The sequence below is a fragment of the Natator depressus genome, chromosome 1 (genome assembly GCF_965152275.1).
Source record: "Natator depressus isolate rNatDep1 chromosome 1, rNatDep2.hap1, whole genome shotgun sequence".
NCBI lineage: Eukaryota > Metazoa > Chordata > Testudines > Cheloniidae > Natator > Natator depressus.
Genome location: NC_134234.1, coordinates 299,330,472 through 299,351,745, shown reverse-complemented (window position 1 = coordinate 299,351,745; position 21,274 = coordinate 299,330,472). Strand labels below are relative to the sequence as shown.

The following is a 21,274-nucleotide window of genomic DNA, read 5'->3' as shown; positions in this document are numbered from 1 at the left end:
GGTAGTGGTGTTTGTGTCACCCTCCCCGTGTGAACCCTAAAGCCTTAAAGATAAGAAGGTAAATAAAAAGAATCCAATTACGCAGTATTTCTTTTTAACAGGGGCTCAGTCAACTTGATGTTAATTTGAATGTTTGTACTGATAATTCTGATAGATTGCCATTGAACTCGCTTGAATATGAGTAATTTTACCAGGTGTCCCATATTCAGCATAAGGAAATATGGTCACCCTAATCAGACATCACATTAAAAAAGCAAAAAAATATGGTCCCATTTTGAAACTACAAAATATTCTATTCCACTTAATAAATCCTGAACACATTAAAAGTATCAGTGTTATCCACAAACCTATATTTACATAATTAAATTAGATATTCTGCCTTTTCGATAATTGTCACCTCATCTCTGTTGTTTTCACCTCAAGACTCTAATTGTTTCTTTTGTTGGAGCTAACCTACCAGTGTCCTTGGCAGTACAGTTTATGGCTCATGCATTTACAGCAATTGTTTGGGCAATTTGCCATGTAGTATAACAATTGAAAAGCATTTTGCCAGCACAGGCCCAAGTCATCACATCACAATCCGTTTTTATAATAGATAGTATTTAGTCTTGAAACACAGAAGTGATGCATGCTTCTTATGGTAGATAAAAAGCACTAAAGATGCCCTTTGGAAAAAGGAAGAAAAATGCTAAAGCTCTGAACTGCATGGGAAAAATATACCAATGTCAGAATGGAGCTAATTAATTTGATGTTACAAACAGAGAGAAAAGGGCTTTGCATTCATTAATGTCAGCTCCAAATGGGAGCATACAGTTCATACAAGCAGTGTTCAGTTTTATTTTTGGCAAAATTTAGAGGTAAGCAAATCAGAAATATACATTGATTCCTGCAGTAACAATGATTTTTCTATTTACCTTTATACTGAATGTCCACCTTTCCCCTTATTGGGTGCAATGTTTGAAAAGAATACATAGCCTGGGGAAGGGGATTTTGTGTGTAGAACTGCAGAATAGGCTCTACAACCCCATCCTGCAGTAGCCTCCATGCCTCTGCTGTGTGTCCAATACCACATGGAATGGTCAAATGCACTGTTCCATATTTCCATGTTTGTGATCCATGAAGTTCATTGGCCCACTAGCCACACCCGTATCCCTCCATGAGCCTGAAAACTAGAATGCTGCAGAGCTCAGCTACAAGACACACAGATGGCTGCAAAGTTCCCCTGCCAAACTTTCTCCACAGGGATAGCCCCTTACAGTAGAACAATGGGGTTATGCTGCCTTACAGCTGTTCTGGATCCCTCTTTTAATGTATCTCTGTAATGGGCCAAACGCTGCACGGTGGGGCAGTCATCTTGTGCTGACCATGTCAGAAACGCTCCAGAACAGCTGTGGCAACTGTTTCCTATGCTGCACCTTGGCTACCAGTATAGGAGGGGTTAAAGGGGCATGGACAGCGCTTCCCTGTGCCCCGGTTATTCTTAGCTTCAAATAACAATAAATAATCTGATATTTGGGGAATCCCATTACAATAGGGAATAAAAGTATATATATGTATTCTTCAAGGTCACCCAAATTCCCCAGTTATAGTCGGGATCCCATTGTGCTAGGTGCTGTACAAAGGGAGGAAGACAGGAGACATGAATCTGATGTAAATTACATTGGTGTAAATTAGGTGTAATCAGTAGTGTTACACCAAGGTAAATGAGATTAGAATCAAACCCCTGGTCCCGGTATATTGCCATTCATATAATTCTACTCCTAGACCTCTTCTTTCTTGCTTGCTTTAAGATTAGTTTTACCTAATATTTCTGGTTTTTTCCTTAGTTCCTTTCACTATGTTAGGCCCAGGTTTACTGAAATATTATACTAATGTAAAAATATGAAAATAATTTAAAAAGTAATCAGAGCTTTTCAAGTAAACTGTCTCTGTTTCAAGAAATGTTGATAAAACTGAATTTGGCCTTTTTGTCTGAGAGTTCATACTTATATATACTGGGGTTCTCTTTGGAATTTTATGTATACTTTGTGTCTTTCTACTACTGTTGTTGTATTTTTTCATGGGAATTTTTTTCCTATTTGTGGATTTTGAATTCCTTTAATACAACCTTCAGAGTAGCAGCCGTGTTAGTCTGTATTCGCAAAAAGAACAGGAGTACTTGTGGCACCTTAGAGACTAACCAATTTATCTGAGCATAAGCTTTCGTGAGCTACAGCTCACTTCAACCTATTTGCTGGTACTGATGTGGGAGTTGAATGATGTGATATTTTGAAAACTGTAACTGCGGGATGGATTAATTAATGTTTTATATTTTTTTGAAGCATTAGTGCCATTGGTTCACCCCCATGCACCCTACAAGGTGCACCGGATAAGAGTTGTTGTGAAAAGTGGATGCTATACAATTGTAATGATATATGAGGCCACACTTGAACTGTGGGATGATTGTCAAAAAATTGCAGCTGAGTTGTGGAGAAGCCAAGGAAAATTGTGAAAAAGTAATAATGGGCCTTATTATTTGTGGTAATAAAGCCCATGATTACTTTTCCATGATTTTTCGCTATCGATTGCCCGGGGCTGAGAGCGGGGTCCTATGGCTGGCAGCAGGGGCTCATGCTGTTGGCTGCATGGGGCTCCTACTGTCAGCCCCGTGCACGGCAGGGCTTCTGATGTCAAAATTACAGTGGAAGCATAATATTGCGGAATCCGCAATATCGCAAGTTAAGTAGAGCCTTAATGATATATACATTTACAGCTTCATGTACATTAATTACAATTTTAAGTATAATTTATATATAGAGAGAAATTCCAGGATGGGGAAACTGACTGACTCCTCCTGTTTTGGGCGGTGAGTGAGATTTGAGCCCTCTTTTCTCCAGCCTCTCTAGATCTTGGTTTCTAGGTCTAGGAGAGTTTTTATTTGTTCTAATCTTGTTTCAGTGGCATCTTCTAACCATGATGCTTCTTTCATCAGCTAATACCTCTCAGTTAATTCTAATGGTATGATCGATACAGGAAGTGCTAGGAGAAACATTTGGAGAGAGAGAGAGGATATGCTAAGCCACATCTAAAAGTGACCTTTAAGTCTCACAAACCTATTGTTTTAGCATTTTGTGTTTTCCTCTGCTATCACTCCGGACCAAGTACGTTGCAGACTATAAGCCTTATTTCAAGCCCACTGAATCGAATGGAAAGATTCTCATTAACTTCAGTGGGAGCTGGAAAAAGTCCCACATCTGCGAAGTGCTTAGTGAAAGTAAAGACACTTCTGTTTAAAATTCCTATTCCTGAATGTTGTGGTCAGTGCAGATGTTTAAGATTGCATTAGTTAACAGTAGCAGGTAACATAGCAATTCCTTATCAAAGAAAAACTGAATCCATTTAGCGCAGACCAGCAGGCCCCAATCCTGCATGGACAGATCCCTGCACCTGGTTGCAGCCCCACTGAACTCAACAGGGTTCTATATAGGCATAGGTGTTTGCTTACATGGGACAGTTGGAGGATAGGGCTTGAAAATTAGACAAGGAAAAATTAATGTGCCCCATTCATCAGTGAAATCTGCTTTTAATTTAGTGCTTAATAACTGTCAGCAAATTGACAGTTCTGAGTCTTGTCATTATACTGTCTTTGTCAGTGGCCAGCACCAGAAGCTTCAGAGGAAGGTGCAAGAAACCCTGCAGGAGGCACATGTGCCCCTCAGAAAATCCTTGTCCTAGCCCTAATAGTTAATGAAATAAGCTCGTCGCGGTAGGTATCTCCCCAATGCCCTCTGTGGTAAAGACTGATGTAAAGAGATCATTTAGTTTCTCAGCAAGGTCCTTAACTTCCAGCCCCTGGAACACCCACCATTTCTTTTGCAGGCTTCCTGCTTCTGACAAACTTAAGTCATTTCTTGTTTGTTTTACTACCTTTAGCTATTTGCGCTTCAGATTCCATTGTTGCTCTCAAATTCCTTCTGACGTATTGCCTGCTGTAATTTATGCCGCTTTTGCTGGTTGCACTGAGGTTAGGTTTCCAAATTTTGAAGGATTTGTGTTTGGCTCAAATAACCTCTTGATTCTTGCCATTTAGCTCTGCTGGTTTACTTCTTGCCTTCCTGGTTCCCATTTTTGTTCAGGAATATACATACCATCTGAGACTGTGGTTTTTCCTTAAGTAGTATAATATAAAGATTTTCTTCACTTCTTTTACTTTACCTAGTAATTAGAGGTGGGTTTTTTAATTAATATTAAACCTTTACTAAAACAAATTAACAGCTACTCTATAGAGTCTTTCAATGGACTCTCCTAATGCTTGTGTCAAAGCATATGTCTACACTGCAATAAAAACCTGCAGCTGGCCTCTAGCCAATGACTTGGGCTTGTGGCGCTCAGGCTGCAGGGCTATAGAATTGCATTGTAGATATCTGGGCTCAGACTGGAGCCTGGCCCCTGAGTTCCATAAAATAAATCTCAATTTAGAAAGGTATAAGATACAACATTTATGAATATCACACCTATCATTGTGATTGGTGGGTGCAGAGCATGCAAGCATACAGAAATAACTTCTGCCAACTATTTGTATACATTAAAACCACTACAAACTTCTGCCAACAATTTGTGTAAATTAAAACCACTATAACCTCTACCAACACTACCCATTGCAGAGATTAGTAGCCTCTGGCTGTAGGCCCAAATCTAAGAAGTCAGAGCAAACAAATTCAACTTGCATTGCTTTCGAAAATTTTCAGGAGTTGGGCCATGGTGAACTGTGCACTGGAGAAAATTTATCCTGGGAGTTACTAGTGTCATATTTATAAAGAATACCCTGCCAGCTGTCCTGAGGGTCAACGCTAGACACTAGGAGTAGAACATCCTAGAAGAATAAAATTTCCATTAGAGGACTGTAAAGGGAGGGCCTCTGAAATATCCAGTTCCTAAGACATTCAGAATATTATAGATATTAACTAGTACCTTGAATTGTACCTGGAAGCAGATATGTGACAGTGCAAAAAACAAAGCACAAGCATTATATGTTCATATTGACCTGCACAATTTATGAGGCAGGTAACCACATGTTGCACTAGCTGAATCTTCTGGGTGGTCTTTGAAGGTAACTCTAATAGATTGTATTAAAGGAGTTACATTAGAACACACAGAAAGCATAACTATCCATTCAGATATATACAGAATCGTAGGCGCCAACTTCTTCTGGTGCTGGTGGGTGCTCAACCCACCTCTGCGCCCAGCCCCGCCCCGACTCCATCCCTGCCCTGCCCCCTCCTGCCCCATTCCAACCCCTTCCCCCAAATCCCTGCCCCAACTCCGCCCCCTCTCTGCCCCTATTCAACTCCTTCCCCCAATCCCCGCCCCAGCCACGCCTCTTCCCTGCCTCCTCCCCTGAGCCTGCCACGTTCCCGCTCCTCCTCCCTCCCTCCCAGAGCTTGCTACTGCTGTTTGGCGGAGGCAAGCACTGGGAGCAGGAGAGGAGCGGAGACGCGGTGTGCTGGGAGGAGGCGGAGGAGGTGGTGAGGTGGGGGAGCGGAGCGGGGAGTTTGGCTGCCAGTGGGTGCAAAGCACCCACTAATTTTTCCCCGTGGGTGCTCCAGCCCCGGAGCACCCACAGAGTCGGCGCCTATGTATTTAACTATATTGGGAAATGGCAGCAGCGATCAGAAATCAAGTACTGGATTATTCTGTGATCCAGAAATCAAGATGAAAAACAAAGAATAGAGAATTTTGCACTGTAATCTCCCTGCAGGTATTGCAACTCATGTAAATTTTCAGATATTGTCAGGTGTCATCTCCCTTCAGGAACATTAACATTTTGCATAGTCATATTTTGTTATTGTTAATCTTATTGTAAATTAAGTGAGTGTGTACCCCTGAAAATCCTTTCAACACAACTTTAGAAGAGCCAATGAAGAGTTTCATCACTGGGATGAATCATATGCTCATAACCATCTTTTGTGTATGCAGTGGTGTGCCTTAAGATCCTGATATACTTCATTAGAGATGTACTTCATTCATTTTAAGAAGGAAAAAAGGCTGAACTCACAAAGGCAGAATTTGCTGAAACCCATACCCCTTGAGATGTTTAGCTGTTTGTCATAGTGGCTGTAATACTGCCAAAGAAATCAAAGCATGCGATGAAGTGAGCTGTAGCTCACGAAAGCTCATGCTCAAATAACTTGGTTAGTCTCTAAGGTGCCACAAGTACTCCTTTTCTTTTTAAAGAATTCAGGGGGTTTCCCATTTGGGTAGTGCTGAGTACTCTCACTGAAAATTCAAAACCCAAGTATAATCAGGATGAAACTCTTTGAAAATCTCAGATTTGCATTCCAAATGTGCGTTGGAAACTAAGTTGTGTTTTGCTGTTTAAGAGCTAGATTGTCTCTTCCTCTTCTACCAGCAGAGGGGACCAAGTTGTAGTCTATGGGAGAGTGCTCATTCTGCAGCATCATTCATATCTTTCCTATGACCCCAGGACAGCTCATCTCCCAGAACTCCATGGAATTTGGGGGTAGGCAAGGGGCAGGAGAAGAGGAGTAGAGGGCAGCTGCTCTCTGTTGCGTTATACCCTATAATCAAATAGGATTTAATGCTATTTAGAGTAGCAGCCATGGAAGGAGTTAGTCAGCCATTGGCAGTGTGTCTCTTCAAATAGCCAAGCTGTTAAAGTGAAATGGGAGAAGCGGTGGGAGGAGGATGTCAGCTGAGCATTATGGAGGGACCTCCATGTGGATATGTGAAGAGGAGAGGACTCACCACTAGAGCGACTCCTCATGGCTAGGAGTGGCACAGTGGTGCTCTCCCCATCTGGTGCACCCTGCCAATAGTCACTCTGGTCCTCCAGTGGTCTGCCTTTTCCCACTACTCAGCCCTCCAGGCAGGAAATTATTTATGTCCACCCCTTTTTGGATAACAAAAAGTCCCACAAACCAAAGCCCAAGACCTTGTATCAGGTCTTCAGTCCCAACTCTGGGCACTGTGGCCCTCCCATCCTTTTCTCAGGGCTCTCTATCATCCTTGTACCCTTTTCTGGCCTTGCACACCATACCAGTAGCAGATAGGGGAACCTGGGCCCTCCCACTACACTGGGTTACAGTCCAGAGACCATATAACTAGCAGCCACGGACTGCCCCATCCAACTCCTCACTGCTGCCTCCCTAGGATTCTTCCTACTCAGTCTTTCTCAGAACATTTTGCCCCGCAACCTCTCTAGGCTCACCCTTCTCTCAGGGCTGGGACTCTCAGCGCCCTCCCCTTGAATCCCTTAACAAAACAAAATGTACAAACTCAAGCCATTTTCCTTGGGCTTGGCCTTTCATGCTTGTTAAATTCCTCTTGCTGTTCTTCCACTGAACACTTCCCAGAGCTCTCTCCCTGGAAGTCTGGACCATGCCCTTGTTCCAGGGTGTACCACTGGAGCCTGCTTTGGACCCAGTGGCTGTTTCACCTCTCTTCTGGACTCCTCCCAGGCTTCCGTACTCAGGAGAAAATCCCAGGGTTTAGTGTCCCCTCTGGGCTTCCTCCTTGTCCCTCTTGATGTCTGTCTGTCATCCCAAAAAGTGACTGCAGACTTTCTCCCTGCATCCCGCTTCTTCTTTTTCCTGGGTTTTGTGGCAAAGCAGACTCAATTTCTGAGTCTATGACTGCCATTCACTGGACTTTGTAGATAGATGTTAAGTCATAACCTGTCACCATTTGCAGTATTCTTAAAGAATTGCATTTTTAATTGTGCCCCATTTTTCTTATATTCTGGGTAGGTGTTGTAAAGAAAATTCTGTTACTCTAAGGCATCTGAGTTTTCCATATAAGTATCTCCTTTCACTGGTACAGTCTTTACAAATCCATAAGAGATGATCTGTCATTTCCTGGACCTTTCATGTTTCACATAGTCCATCCTTATGTTTGTTTATTAGAAATAGATTACTATTTAATCTACAATGATCTGTTAAAATTCCGAATAGAGACAGTTTGCTCTTTCTTTCAGGGCCTTGGATTATATCAATTATTTCAACTATTGGGCATACCACATGAAATTTCCACCCTTTGTTTCATGTGCCCACAGTTCTTGCCATTCCTTCCTTAGCTCATTTTTGATTAAGTGTTTAAATTTCAGTTTGCTTAAGGGGATCTCTAGGTCAACTTTCAGAGTAGCAGCCATGTTAGTCTGTATTCGCAAAAAGAAAAGGAGTACTATTGGTTAGTCTCTAAGGTACCACTAGTACGCCTTTTCTTCTAGGTCAAGTTCATGCTTAATAGCATTTTTAGCCTCTTTATCTGCCAAAATGTTGCCAGCTATCCCTACATGTGCAGGGATCCATGCTATTGCTATGGTCATATCCAGTTGTAGAAATCCGGTTGTTAGCAGTAATATTTCATTAAGTATATCATTTCTGCTGTCAGACTTGCCATTGTATAGTACCTGCAACATTGATAAGGAATCAGACAGGATGGCCATGGCAGCTGGCTGCACATGTAAAAGCCAAGTTAGAGCTAGCAATGTCCCTGTTAGCTCAGCTGTAAAGACAGAGATAAAGATAGTTAGTCTTACGGTTTTGTTGACCCCAAATGTGGGCACACAGAAAGCTGTTCCCACTCTACCCATTCCTTCCTCTTTGGAGCTGTCAGAATACATTTGGCAATAGTGTCCCCACTTCTCACAGGTATATTGATTTATCATTCTTTTGCTTTTGTTTATCATATAATTCCATGTCTGTCTTGTTTTCCAGTGATAGAGTATTTTCCCATAACTATAGATTTTGGCTTCTTTTAAGCCTTTCTTTTCACTGAGATCCTTTATCCACTTCTTTACCTTACTTACATGAGGAATTTTGAGTTTCTGTCCTACTTGGTTTCCACTTAATATGCAACAATCAGCATATATTAGTTTAGTTTTATCATCTTCAGTGTTACCTACTGGTCTGGCCCAAAAGGTTAAGTCTAGGCACTTCATTCTAAGAGTGATAAGCATTTCTCTGGTGGCTAACTGCATCACACACAGAATCATAATAATGAAGGCACCACATGCTATCTGCAATGCCTGTGCTTGGATACAGTCTAGTTTTCTCAGATTTGTTTTCTACCCTGACCTAAAGGCCTGCCAGCCATACTCAGTAATAGATCTGATTAGTCCTCCAAACAGTATTATCACCATTTTCTTATCTGCTCCCCTGGAGCTTCCATATTTGCTTATAAATAAGTTGATTCTTCCTTTTCACTTATCTATAATATTTTCAATATGGCCCCTCCAGATCAGCTTGTTATCAAATATCACACCTACGAGTTTGTTTCTTTTTCACTATATTTATCTGCTGTATTTATAATTTTACTTTTTTTTAATCTTCCATGTTGTGAACATCATTCCCTTAGTTTTGTCAATGCGGAACTTGCAGACCCACTTGTTTTCTCATTCTGTACTCCTCTGAAGTGCCTTATTGATTCTTTCTGCTTTTGGTCCATATAGCAGAATCATCAGCAAATAATGTGATGCCTGTTCCTGCACTCATCGTCTTTGAAAGGTCATTTATGATGCTGTAGTAAAGGGTTAGGCTAATGACACTCTCCTGTGAAGTTCCAGATCTCTTCTGCTCTCAACTTCCTCTGTTTGTAGTTCTCTCCCTGCCCCTCCCCAGCTGGGCTTCATCCTCAGTTAAGTCTGGCTCTTGGTCCAGGTGGCCGCCTGATGTGTTAATTGGTGTCTCAGGTCCACATCAACCCTTTCGGAGCTTGTGTAGGATACACTCCCCAACACAGGATGCATCTGCATTCACATGACTGAGACAACCTACCCACATAGATCCCCAAGATCTGTGGAGTTGGGATGCTAAGGATACACTGCTTTTTAAAACCTGTGGCAGTAAGTCTTAGAGTCCAGGGCTACTGACTCAGGCTTGTGGGGCTCAGGCTATGGCTATGAAAACAGCTGTGTAGATGTTCAGGCTGGAGCTCAGGCTTTAAGCCCTGGGGAGGAGGGTAGGTTTCAGAGCCCAAGCCTAAATAGCTACTCAGCTGCTTTTAGCACCATAGTAAAATCCCATGGGGCTCTGACACTTGCTGCTGCATGTTCTAAAATGCAGTGTAGACATACCCCAAGACACCTACCCATCCATGTGGCCCCAAAGACTTCCCATCTGAATGGAAACTCTATATGGGTATTCTCCTGGCCTTTTATGGCTCCATATCATTATCTAAACACATGTGTTGATTAAAAGGAATACCAAATAGTCACTGAACCTACAAGAAGTGATGCTCTTTTAGATTTGGTATTGGTGAGTAATAAGGAACTCATAGAAGAACTGGTTGTAGGGGACAATCTTGGTTCAACTAAATGGAAGGATAAACAAAAATAGATCTGCAACTAGGGTCCTTGATTTCAAAAGGGCAAACTTTATAAAATTAAGGCAATTAATTAGGGAAGTGGTCTGGACCGAAGAACTCAAGGATCTGAATGTGGAGGAGGCTTGAAATTACTTTAAGTCAAAGTTGCAGAAACTATCTGAAGCCTGTATCCCAAGCAAGGGGAAAAACCATAGGGAAGGGTTGCAGACCAAACTGGATGAGCAAGCATCTCAAACAGGTTGTTAAGAGAAAGCAGAAAGCCTACAAGGAATGGGAGATCGGATGGATCAGAAAGGAAAGTTATCTCTTGGAGGTCAGAAACTGTAGGGGAAAATAGAGAACTGCCAAAAGGCATGCAGAGTTAGACCTTGCAAAGGAAATTAAAAACAACAGTAAAAGGTTCTATAACCATGTAAATAAGAAGAAAAGAACAAGTGGGACCACTAAGCACTGAAGATGGAGTGGAGATTAAAGCTAATCTAAGCGTGGACCAATACCTAAACAAATATTTTGCCTCAGTTTTTAATAAGGGTAATGAGGACCTTAGGGGTAGTGGCCGTCTGGCTAATGGAAATGAGGATATGGAAGTAAAAATTACCACATCCGAGGTGGAAGTCAAACTTAACTCAAACAGTTTAATGAGACTAAATTAGGGACCTGTATAATCTCCATCAAAGAATATTAAATAAACTGGCACATGAAAGTACAAGCCCAAATTGCAAAGATTTTTAATGAATCTGTAAACTTGGGGGTTTTACCCTATGACTGGAGAATTGCTAATATAGTACCTATTTTTAAGACAGGGAAAAAATGTTATATAGGAAACTATAGGCCTGTTAGTTTGACCTCAAGTGCATGCAATGTCTTAGAAAAAATTTTGAAAGAGAAAGTAATTAAGGACATTGAGTAAACAGTAATTGGGATAAAACAGAACGTGGTTTTAAAAAGGATAGATTGTGCTAGACCAACCTAATCTCCTTTGAGAAGATAACTGATTTTTTTAGATAAAGGAAATGTAGTAGATCTAATCTAACTGGATTTCAGTAAGGGATTTAATACAGTTCCACATAGTTAAATTGGAGAAGATGGGGATTAATATGAGAATTGAAAGGTAGATAAAGAACTGGTTAAAGGGGAGACTACAATGGGTCATATTGAAAGGTGAACTGTCAGTCTGGAGGGAGGTTAGTAGTGGATCAGTCTTGAGTCTAATCTTATTTAACATTTTTATTACTGATCTTGGCAAAAAAGTGGGAGTGCGCTAATAAAATTTGCAGATGACACAAAGTTGGGAGGTATTACCAATACAGAGGGGGACTGGAATATTACACAAGAAGATCTGGACAACCTTGAAAACCGGAGTAATAGGAATGGAATTAAATTTAATAGTGCAAAGTGCAAGGTCATGCATTTAGGGACTAACAACAAGAATTTTTGCTATAAACTGGGGACTTATCAGTTGGAAGTGACAGAGGAGAAGAAAGATCTGGGTGTATTGGTTGATCACAGGATGGTTATGAGCTGCCAGTGTGATGCGGCCATGAAAAAGGCTAATGCATTCTGAGGATGCATCAGGCAAGATATTTCCAAGCTGAGATAGGGCGGTGTTAGTACCATTACACAAGGCACTAGTGAGACCTCATCTGGAATACCATGTGCAGTTCTGGTCTCCCATGTTTAAGAAAGATGAATTCAAACTGGAGCATGTGCAGAGGGCTACAAGGATGATCAGAGGAATGGAAAACCTCCCTTATGAGAGGAGACTCAAAGAGATTGACTTATTTAGCCTAAGCAAATGAAGGCTGAAGGGAGATATGAGTATTTTCTATAAATACATCGGAGGAATAAATACCAGGGAGGGAGAGGAGTTATTTAAGTTAAGCACAAATGTTAACACAAGAACAAACGGATATAAACTGACCATCAACATGTTTAGCTTTCCAAGGGGAATAGTGGGCACAAAAAACCTAACTGGCTTAAAGACTGAGCTTTTTAAGTTTATGGAGGGGATGGTATGATGAAACTGCCTACAATGGCATTTAGCCAATCTGCATCTCCTAGTAGCAAATATCCTCAATGGCCAGTAATGGGACACTAGATGAGGAGGCTCTGAGTTACTACAGATAATTCTTCCCCAGGTGTCTGGCTGTTGTGTCTTGCCGGAATGCTCAGGGTTCAACTTACTGCCATATTTGGGATCAGGATGGAATCCCACCCCCCAACCCCCCAGGTCAGATTCGCAGAGACCCTACATTTTTTTCTGCCTTCCTTTGCATCATGGGACACAGGTCATGTTCAGGTTTAAACTAGTGTAAATGGTGGGTGTTCTGTAACTTGAAGTCTTTAAATTGTGATTTGAGGACTTCAGGAACTCAGTCAGAGGTTATGGGTCTATTACAGGAGTGGGTGGGTGAGGGTCTGTGGCCTGAAATGTGCAGGAGTCAGACTAGATGATCACGATGGTCCCTTCTGGCCTTAGAGTCTTTGAGTCCATTTTGAAAGTGAACAGAGGCTTTGTGGCTGCCAAAACATGGGGAGATGCCTGTAGAGTCCTGTGAGTCTCCTGCAATACCAATGAGATCATTAATACATAAAACAGGAGCTGCATTAATTATTTATTATTTTATTTATATTTTATATAACCCCAATAATGAGCTAGGCACTTTCCAGGTGAGTATGAAGTATTGGCTGATAGCCTGATGGGCTTAAAGTCTAGATAAACAATGTAGAAACAGTGGAAGGGGAAATGGATGCAATGAAATGCAGTGACACTGAATGGTGACGTTTAATATCTCTTGATGGTAATAGACATTTTCTCCCATCTAATTACCATTTCTCCCTGGAGATTACTAACGTTGGTAGGCTTTTTAGAAGAAGTATACTTTAAGGATGAACTTGAAAGAAGGCTGGAGGCATGGCAGACTAAGTAATAATGTATATGCTTTAGGTATTAACTGAAGTCCTTATATGTATCACAGGAGAAACACAGAACCCCAAATCATGTTGTCACATGTAAAAGAAGGAGGACTAGGGTTTGGATTTTAAGCAGTTTAGTTTTCCAATGTACTTATTTATCATTTAAATTTGTATATATTCAGTGAATAACTTGGGAGTTTAAAGTATTTTTTGAATATATACTATATGTGAAGTTGGTAGTGATCCTAGAGTTAATGTTGCCTGAAGTTGGTAGTGATCCTAGAGTTAATGTTGCCTAAAACTTTCCATTATAAGCTCCTGTTTTCAGCTGCTTATAACTTGGCCAATCTTTAACCATTTTGTCTGAAGATTTCCATGTTTGCTCTCTGCCTTAAGTTGAATTTTTAAAATAAATTTCAGCAAAAGCAATCCATCCATTTCTCAGAAGAAAGTTAGGAAAAATAGGTAGTTTTGTCCTTTTAACCATGTAAACAAAGTGTGTGTCATGTTCTCTCTGGTCCCTTATAGCCACAAAGAGTATAACAGCCTGTTACTGCTATGGGTTGTTCTTTTCAATCGAGTGGGGAGGTCTGTGTTGTGAATATAAAGAGGTTGGTTTCAAACCCAGTTGACGACCCATGTCATAATACTCACACAGTGGAATTTTTGTTTTGTTCAGATTGTTTTCAAACCTAGAAAATTACATACACAACTACTTCAAAACATTGCTTCAACATTAAGGTTGCAAGTCAAGCACTCAAAAGTTAGGAAATGCCGGAATTCAGGTTGTCCCAGCTGTCTGACTTAGGAAAATTGACGTTTTAAAAACATATCATTTGAATGATTGGTTATGATAGTGCTCAATGGCTCCATGTCTAGTTGGCAGCCGGTGTCAAGTGGAGTGCCCCAGGGGTCGGTCCTGGGGCCGGTTTTGTTCAATATCTTAATAAATGATCTGGAGGATGGTGTGGATTGCACCCTCAGCAAATTTGCGGATGATACTAAACTAGGAGAAGTGGTAGATATGCTGGAGGGCAGGGATAGGATACAGAGGGACCTAGACAAATTGGAGGATTGGGCCAAAAGAAAGCTGATGAGGTTCAATAAGGATAAGTGCAGGGTCCTGCACTTAGGACGGAAGAACCCAATGCACCGCTACAGACTAGGGACCGAATGGCTAGGCAGCAGTTCTGCGGAAAAGGACCTAGGGGTGACAGTGGACAAGAAGCTGGATATGAGTCAGCAGTGTGCCCTTGTTGCCAAGAAGGCCAATGGCATTTTGGGATGTATAAGTAGGGGCATAGCGAGCAGATCGAGGGATGTGATCGTTCCCCTCTATTCGACACTGGTGAGGCCTCATCTGGAGTACTGTGTCCAGTTTTGGGCCCCACACTACAAGAAGGATGTGGATAAATTGGAGAGAGTCCAGCGAAGGACAACAAAAATGATTAGGGGTCTGGAACACATGACTTATGAGGAGAGGCTGAGAGAACTGGGATTGTTTAGTCTGCAGAAGAGAAGAATGAGGGGGGATTTGATAGCTACTTTCAACTACCTGAAAGGTGGTTCCAGAGAGGATGGTTCTAGACTATTCTCAGTGGTAGAAGAGGACAGGACAAGGAGTAATGGTCTCAAGTTGCAGTGGGGAAGGTTTAGGTTGGATATGAGGAAAAACTTTTTCACCAAGAGGGTGGTGAAACACTGGAATGTGTTACCTAGGGAGGTGGTAGAATCTCCTTCCTTAGAAGTTTTTAAGGTCAGGCTTGACAAAGCTCTGGCTGGGATGATTTAAGTGGGGATTGGTCCTGCTTTGAGCAGGGGGTTGGACTAGAGGACCTCCTGAGGTCCCTTCCAACCCTGATATTCTATGATTCTATGATTCTATCATTCTATGGTTCTTGTGGATAAGCATAGGAGAAGAAGACAGAATATCTTGGTTGTTTTCTCAGGCTTGTCACAGATATCAGTACATTGGCTGAAAAATGAATTTTTTGTAGCACCAAAACTACTTGCAGATTTAGGTCAAATTCAGCATACAGTTTTGGCCCCAAAAAAAGGAAACATATTTTGAAAAAGTTGAAAAGTTTCTGCCATTTCAAAATGAAACATTTCTATTTCTTGTCTCAAAGTGTTTTATTTTAACCATTTTGAAATGTTTCATGTTGTTTCGATCATTTTGAAATGACATTTTGACTTTTTGTATCAATGTGGCATTCTGTTTAAAATTTAGCTAATTTAAAAAAAAAAAGAACAAAAGGGTGAAACACACCTGAAAATTACCCAAAACAAAACTCTGAAAGTTTTTTTTATTTTGGGTTCAGTGAACACATGCAGGTATTAGAATTTGCCCTCCACAAACACTATTTATGTAGTTTGTGGTTGTACACTTCAGCATTTGCAGGCACAGTATTAGAAATGTTTGACTGTGTTTTGAGATGTTTCATCCTGCAAAGTGTGGTGGTGTGTCTGTACTTGTGCACACACATAAGTGGAGGCTCAGTAGAGAGATGGCTGAAAGCGTGGCCTTTAAACTCTCTGTGATTCAGTTCCTTATTTCACAGGGTTGCCTCCAGATTATTAATATCTTAAATGCTTTGATCCTTCGTACAATCCAGAGTGGCATACGAAGCAGCCATTGCTTGAGCACCACAGTAGTCATAATTGTCCTTTTACAGGGGACCCATATCCTGTGGTTATATTATCATCATTATTTATTATCTGTGTTACAGCAGTGCCCCAAAACTCCAATCTAGAATCAGGACCCATTGTGCTAGCTGCAATACCAGCAAGTAATAAGAAGATGGACCCTCTCCCAAGGTGCTAAGAATCTAAGTTTATAACACTGTTCCACTTTAATGGGATTATAACACATCTCAGTGTTAGAGAGGGTGGCAGGAATTGACCCTAAATGAGCTGAGGCCAAGAACTTAACAGGATTCAAGACTGATTGGACATTTATATGGGTATTAAGAATAGCCACAGTTATAATTAATTATAACAAAAAAATTGTGAAAGGGATATTAAACCTCATGCTTTAGAACCTATTTCTAACGATTAGAGATCAGGATCAGATGTAATGAGGGGGAGGCAGATTACCCCACATCTACCTGCAGTGGGGTTCTTATACCTTCCTCTGATGCCTCTAGTGCTGGTGACTGTCAGTGACAGGGTAGGTTTCAGAGTGGTGGACTAGATGGATCTTGGATCCAGCCACGTAGCCAGGTGGAGGGAACAGGGGGAGCAATCCAAAAAAAGGCGCCACCCACTGCGGCGCTTTTACTCACCCGGTGACGCTCCGGCAGCAGGCCCTCACTCGCTCCAGGTGTCTTCGGCGGCACTGCAGGTCCCGCCACCGAGGTGCTGCCGAAGACCCAGAGCGAGTGAAGGTCCCGCCGCCGAGGTGCTGCCGAAGACCCAGAGTGCCGCCAGGTGAGTAAAAGCGCCTTTTTTTTGGATCGCTCCCCCTGTTCCCTCAACAGGGGAAAATTTAAAAGGCGCCAAGACATTCACAAGGTGCCACTTGTGCTCAGTGGGGGAGCGACTGCTCCCCCGCTCCCCACCTAGCGACGCCACTGCTTGGATCTGAGCCAGTCTGGCAATTCCTCAAACTCAGAGTCATACAAAAAGTAGAAACTATGTCAAATTATGAAGAATTAATATAAAAAAACAAACACAAGCATGTAGGAACAAAATTAGAAAGGCCAAGGCACAAAATGAGATTAAACTAGTCAGGGAAATAAAGGGTAAGAAGAAAACATTTTACAAATACATGAGAAGTAAGAGAAAGACCAAGGACAGAGTAGACCCAATGAGGAAGGAAACAAACTGCAGGTGGAAAGACAATAATAGAAAACACTGCAATGGCTGAAGTGTTAAAATTCCTTTTTTGTTTCAGTTTTCAAACTAAAAGTTACCAGTCATTGGATGACCAACATAGTGAACATCAGTGTAAATGGGGTAGGTTCTGAGGCTACCCCAGAGGCTACGGAAAGAGCAAATCAAGAATTACATAGACAAATTTGATGTCTTCAGGTTGGCAACGCCTGACGAAATACATCCTAGAATACTTAAGGAACTAACTGAAAAGATCTCTAAATGATTAGCAATTATCTTTGAGAACTTGTGGAGGATGGAAAAGATCCTGGAGGACTGGAAAAGGGCAAATATAGTACTTATCTATAAAATGGGGAATCAGGACAACCCAGGGAATTATAAACCAGTCATCTTGAACTTTCAGTAACTGGAAAGACAATGGAGCAAATAATCAAACACTCAATCTGTAAGCACCTAAAGAAAAAAAGGTGATAAATAACAGTCAACATAGATTTGTCAAGAACAAATCATGTCAAACCAACCTAATATTCTTCTTTGACAGTGTAACAAGCCTTGTGAATGGGGGGAACTAGTAGATGTGATATATCTTGACTTGCCTCACATGACCTCATAAACCAGGGATCGGCAACCTTTGGCACACATCCAGTCAGGGAAAGCCGCTGGTGGGCCGGGACAGTTTGTTTACCTGCAGCATCCACAGGTTTGGCCGATCACAGCTCCCCCTGTCTGCTGTTTGCTGTTCCAGGCCAATGGGGGCTGCAGGAAGTGGCGGCCAGCACATCCCTCGGCCAACGCTGCTATCCGCAGCCCCCATTGGCCTGGAATGGTATACCACGGCCAGTGGGAACTGCGGTTGACTGAACCTGCGGACCTGCAGGTAAACAAACCATCCTGGCCTGCCAGCGGATTTCCCTGATGGGCTGCGTGCCAAAGGTTGCCGATCCCTGCCATAAACCAAATGGAAAATATAGCCTAGATGAACCTACTGTAAGGTGGGTGAACAACTGGTTGGAAAACATTACTCAGAGAGTAGCTATCAGTGGTTCACAGTCAAGGGAAGGGCATATTGAGTGGGATCCTGCAGCGATCAGTCCTGAGTCTGGTTCAGTTTAATATCTTGATAAATTATTTAGAAAATGGCATAGAGAGTATACTTATAAAGCTTGCATATGATATCAAGCTGCGGGGGAAGAGAGGGGTTGTAAGTGCTTTGGAGGATAGTATTAAAAAAATTAAAAATGATCTGAACAAGCTGAAGAAATGGTTTGAAGTAAATAGGATGAAATTCAATAAGGACAAATGCAAAGTACTACACTTAGGAAGGAATAATGAGTTGCACACATACAAAATGGGAAAAGACTGCCTAGGAAGGAGTACTGCAGAAAAGGATCTGGAATTATAGTGGATCACAGATGAAATATGAGTCAACAATGTAATGCTGTTGCAAAAAAAGGGAACATCATTCCAGGATGTATTAGCAGAAGTGTTGTAAGAAAAGACATGAGAAGTAATTATTCCATTCTACTCAGCACTGATTAGGTCTCAACTAGAGTATTGTGTTCCGTTCTTGGTGCCACACTTCAGGAAAGATGTGGACAAATTGGAGAAAGTCCAGAAGAGAGCAATAAAAATTATTAAAGGTCTAGAAAACACGATCTCTGAGGAAAGACAGAAAAAATGGATTTGTTTAGTTTGTAGACGAGAAGCATGAGGAGAGACATGATAACAGTCTTCAAGTACATAAAAGGTTGTTATAAAGAGGAGGGTGATAAATTGTTCTTAACCACTGAGGACAGGAAGTAATGGGCTTAACCACTGAGGACAAGAAGCAATGGGTTTAAACTGCAGAATGGGAGATTTAGGTTAGACATTAGGAAAAACTTTCTAACAGTAAAGGAAGTTAAGCACTGGAACAGATTACCTAGGGAGATTGTGGAATATCCATCACTGGAGGTTTTTAAACACAGATAACTCTCATGGATGGTCTAGATGCTACTTAGTCCTCCCTCAGTGCAGGGGACTAGACTAGATCACCTATCAAGGTCTCTTCCAATCCTACATTTCTATGATGCTAATTCCTATGTTCCCAGAGGAGTAAAGGCAGGATTTTGTGAAAAGGTGATGACAGTAGGTGTCCAAATTCTTTTAACATCCTCCTTCTGAATTAAGGAATTTTTTGGTGACAGAAGTAATGTTATATCAGTGCAACTGAATGAAGTTTGAGTAAAATGGAACAGAAAAAAAGTTAATTGAAAAATATTAGAAAGCCATTTCCAGTACCACAACTGGTCTTGCAATTCACAAAACTTATTCACTGAGACCAACATAAAAATGTTCTGTCTCATGGAGATGGAATCCACAACTGATATAATAATTTACATTTGTCCTTTCTATTTTTTTTTTTTTTTTTGAGATTACATCCCTGCAAGGGCCTGATCCTAAGTGCCATCAACTCCCATTGAAGTGGGCACTCAGCATTTATCTTCAGGTGTTTTCATTGTATCTCTCTCTGAATCAACAATAGAAGGTGATTTCAGTAAATTTCATTCACTAGAATGTCTCCATCAGTTCCTTCTCTCACCAAGGGTTAATGTCACATCATTACAAAAAAATTTCTTTTATAAAATTGTGATCAGCAAGGTTATATTTCTGCCAAATTTCAAATCACATAAAAGATTGTGCATCATTAACCAGCTGTCTTTAGGTTTAGGTCTAAAAGGATTTGGAACAATAATTGTTGCAGAATAACACATTAAGTTTCTTTTGCATTTAACAGCAAAGAAGAAATATTGGCAATATCTGATGAAGACATATGGAATAATTCAAGGACTTCAGGTACAACAGCTAGTTTAATTAGTTCTTCCTTACTGCACATGTTAATTAAAATAGATAATGTAACAAACAGTCCAAATGGATGTTAAAATATATTTTTGTTAACTCTTCAGTGGCAAACATCCCCGAAATTGTTTGTTCACATGAGAAGGACAAAGACATTGAATCGCATCATGAAAATGTAAAAGATATAAATGTTGAATGCAATGAAGATAATAAGGAAGATAATGAAAAAGAATTAGAGTTTCTGGTAAGTGTTATACAATTATATCCACAGTGTTAGATGATATGAATCCATTTACACATCAAAGGTGGTGAAAAAGCTCCTTTTAACAGAACTGACAGATGTACTAATTTACAAATGTAAAACCATAGTCTGTATTTTCATTGTATCTCCCTCTGAATCAACAATAGAAGGTGATTTCAGTAAATTTCATTAAGTTCTTGTGGTCTTAAATTAATGACTTCTCTCTGTTACTTCCTTATCAGAGGATCTAAGTGATCGTTTCAAAGAATTAGAACAGTGACCTTTCAAAGATCTCTCTTCCTAGTCTCTGTGATGAGTATATACTTAACATAAACACTTAACGTTTGGTAAAATTCCTGTATTTATGGTACTGTGAGCCTTACAGATGTTTCAGAGATTAACTATGTAATACACTACATGAACAAAATTCCAATGTCTATAGTTTTAACAGGAAAAATTATATAACTACTACAGTAGACTTTTCTAGACCTGTATTTAGCATTAAATTTGTTATCATAAATTTCACATTCAGTGAACATTCAATCTATTTGGGGATTTTTATGGTTTGGCTTGCATTTTGCACCATGAAGGAAGAAATGGCAGTAAATGAGACACATACAGTCATCTATTATTCTCGGTGTCTGTTCTGAGCTTATGTCTTTTGGGTACATAGATTCATAATCATCGATTAAAATGGCTACTGTCTGTGAAAATGTGAATGCTGAATCAGACCAGAGAGGAAGAGGAGTGCCACTCAGTCTTTTTGATAGGGAGGAGAATTATTTCCTCGCACTTAAGTATGAAATTTTCTTAGCTCTAACTTTAAGAAAGTTCAAAGTTGTCACCTATTGTGGGAGCTCCTACTGCCTGAAAAATCAACATCTCCATTTTTTTTTTAAACAAAACATATATTTTTTAAAAGGGCCCTAAAAATCACATCTTTTTTCTTGATTTACCCTGTTACAATGAGCAGGTTCAAATATAACAGTTTGTTTATAAATTACAGAGATTGTCCATACAGTAAATGAAGAGGGAAGCTGTAATTTAGATGTTAATTTGTACTATGCAGTCTTTAATGAATTAAACAATGAAGATCTATAATAGATGGAAATACAACCAAAT

At 40.6% G+C, this 21,274-nt stretch overlaps 1 protein-coding gene across 1 annotated transcript in view; it reads left to right on the top strand.

Moving 5' to 3' along the window:
* PPP1R3A (protein phosphatase 1 regulatory subunit 3A) overlaps positions 1 to 21,274 on the top strand; it is a 43,508-nt gene that overhangs the window by 17,889 nt on the left and 4,345 nt on the right. Inside the window, exons 2-3 of the mRNA XM_074952026.1 lie at positions 19,850 to 19,908; positions 20,019 to 20,155. Of these exons, the coding sequence (XP_074808127.1) occupies positions 19,850 to 19,908; positions 20,019 to 20,155 (196 nt within the window). The remainder of the gene's footprint in view (positions 1 to 19,849; positions 19,909 to 20,018; positions 20,156 to 21,274) is intronic.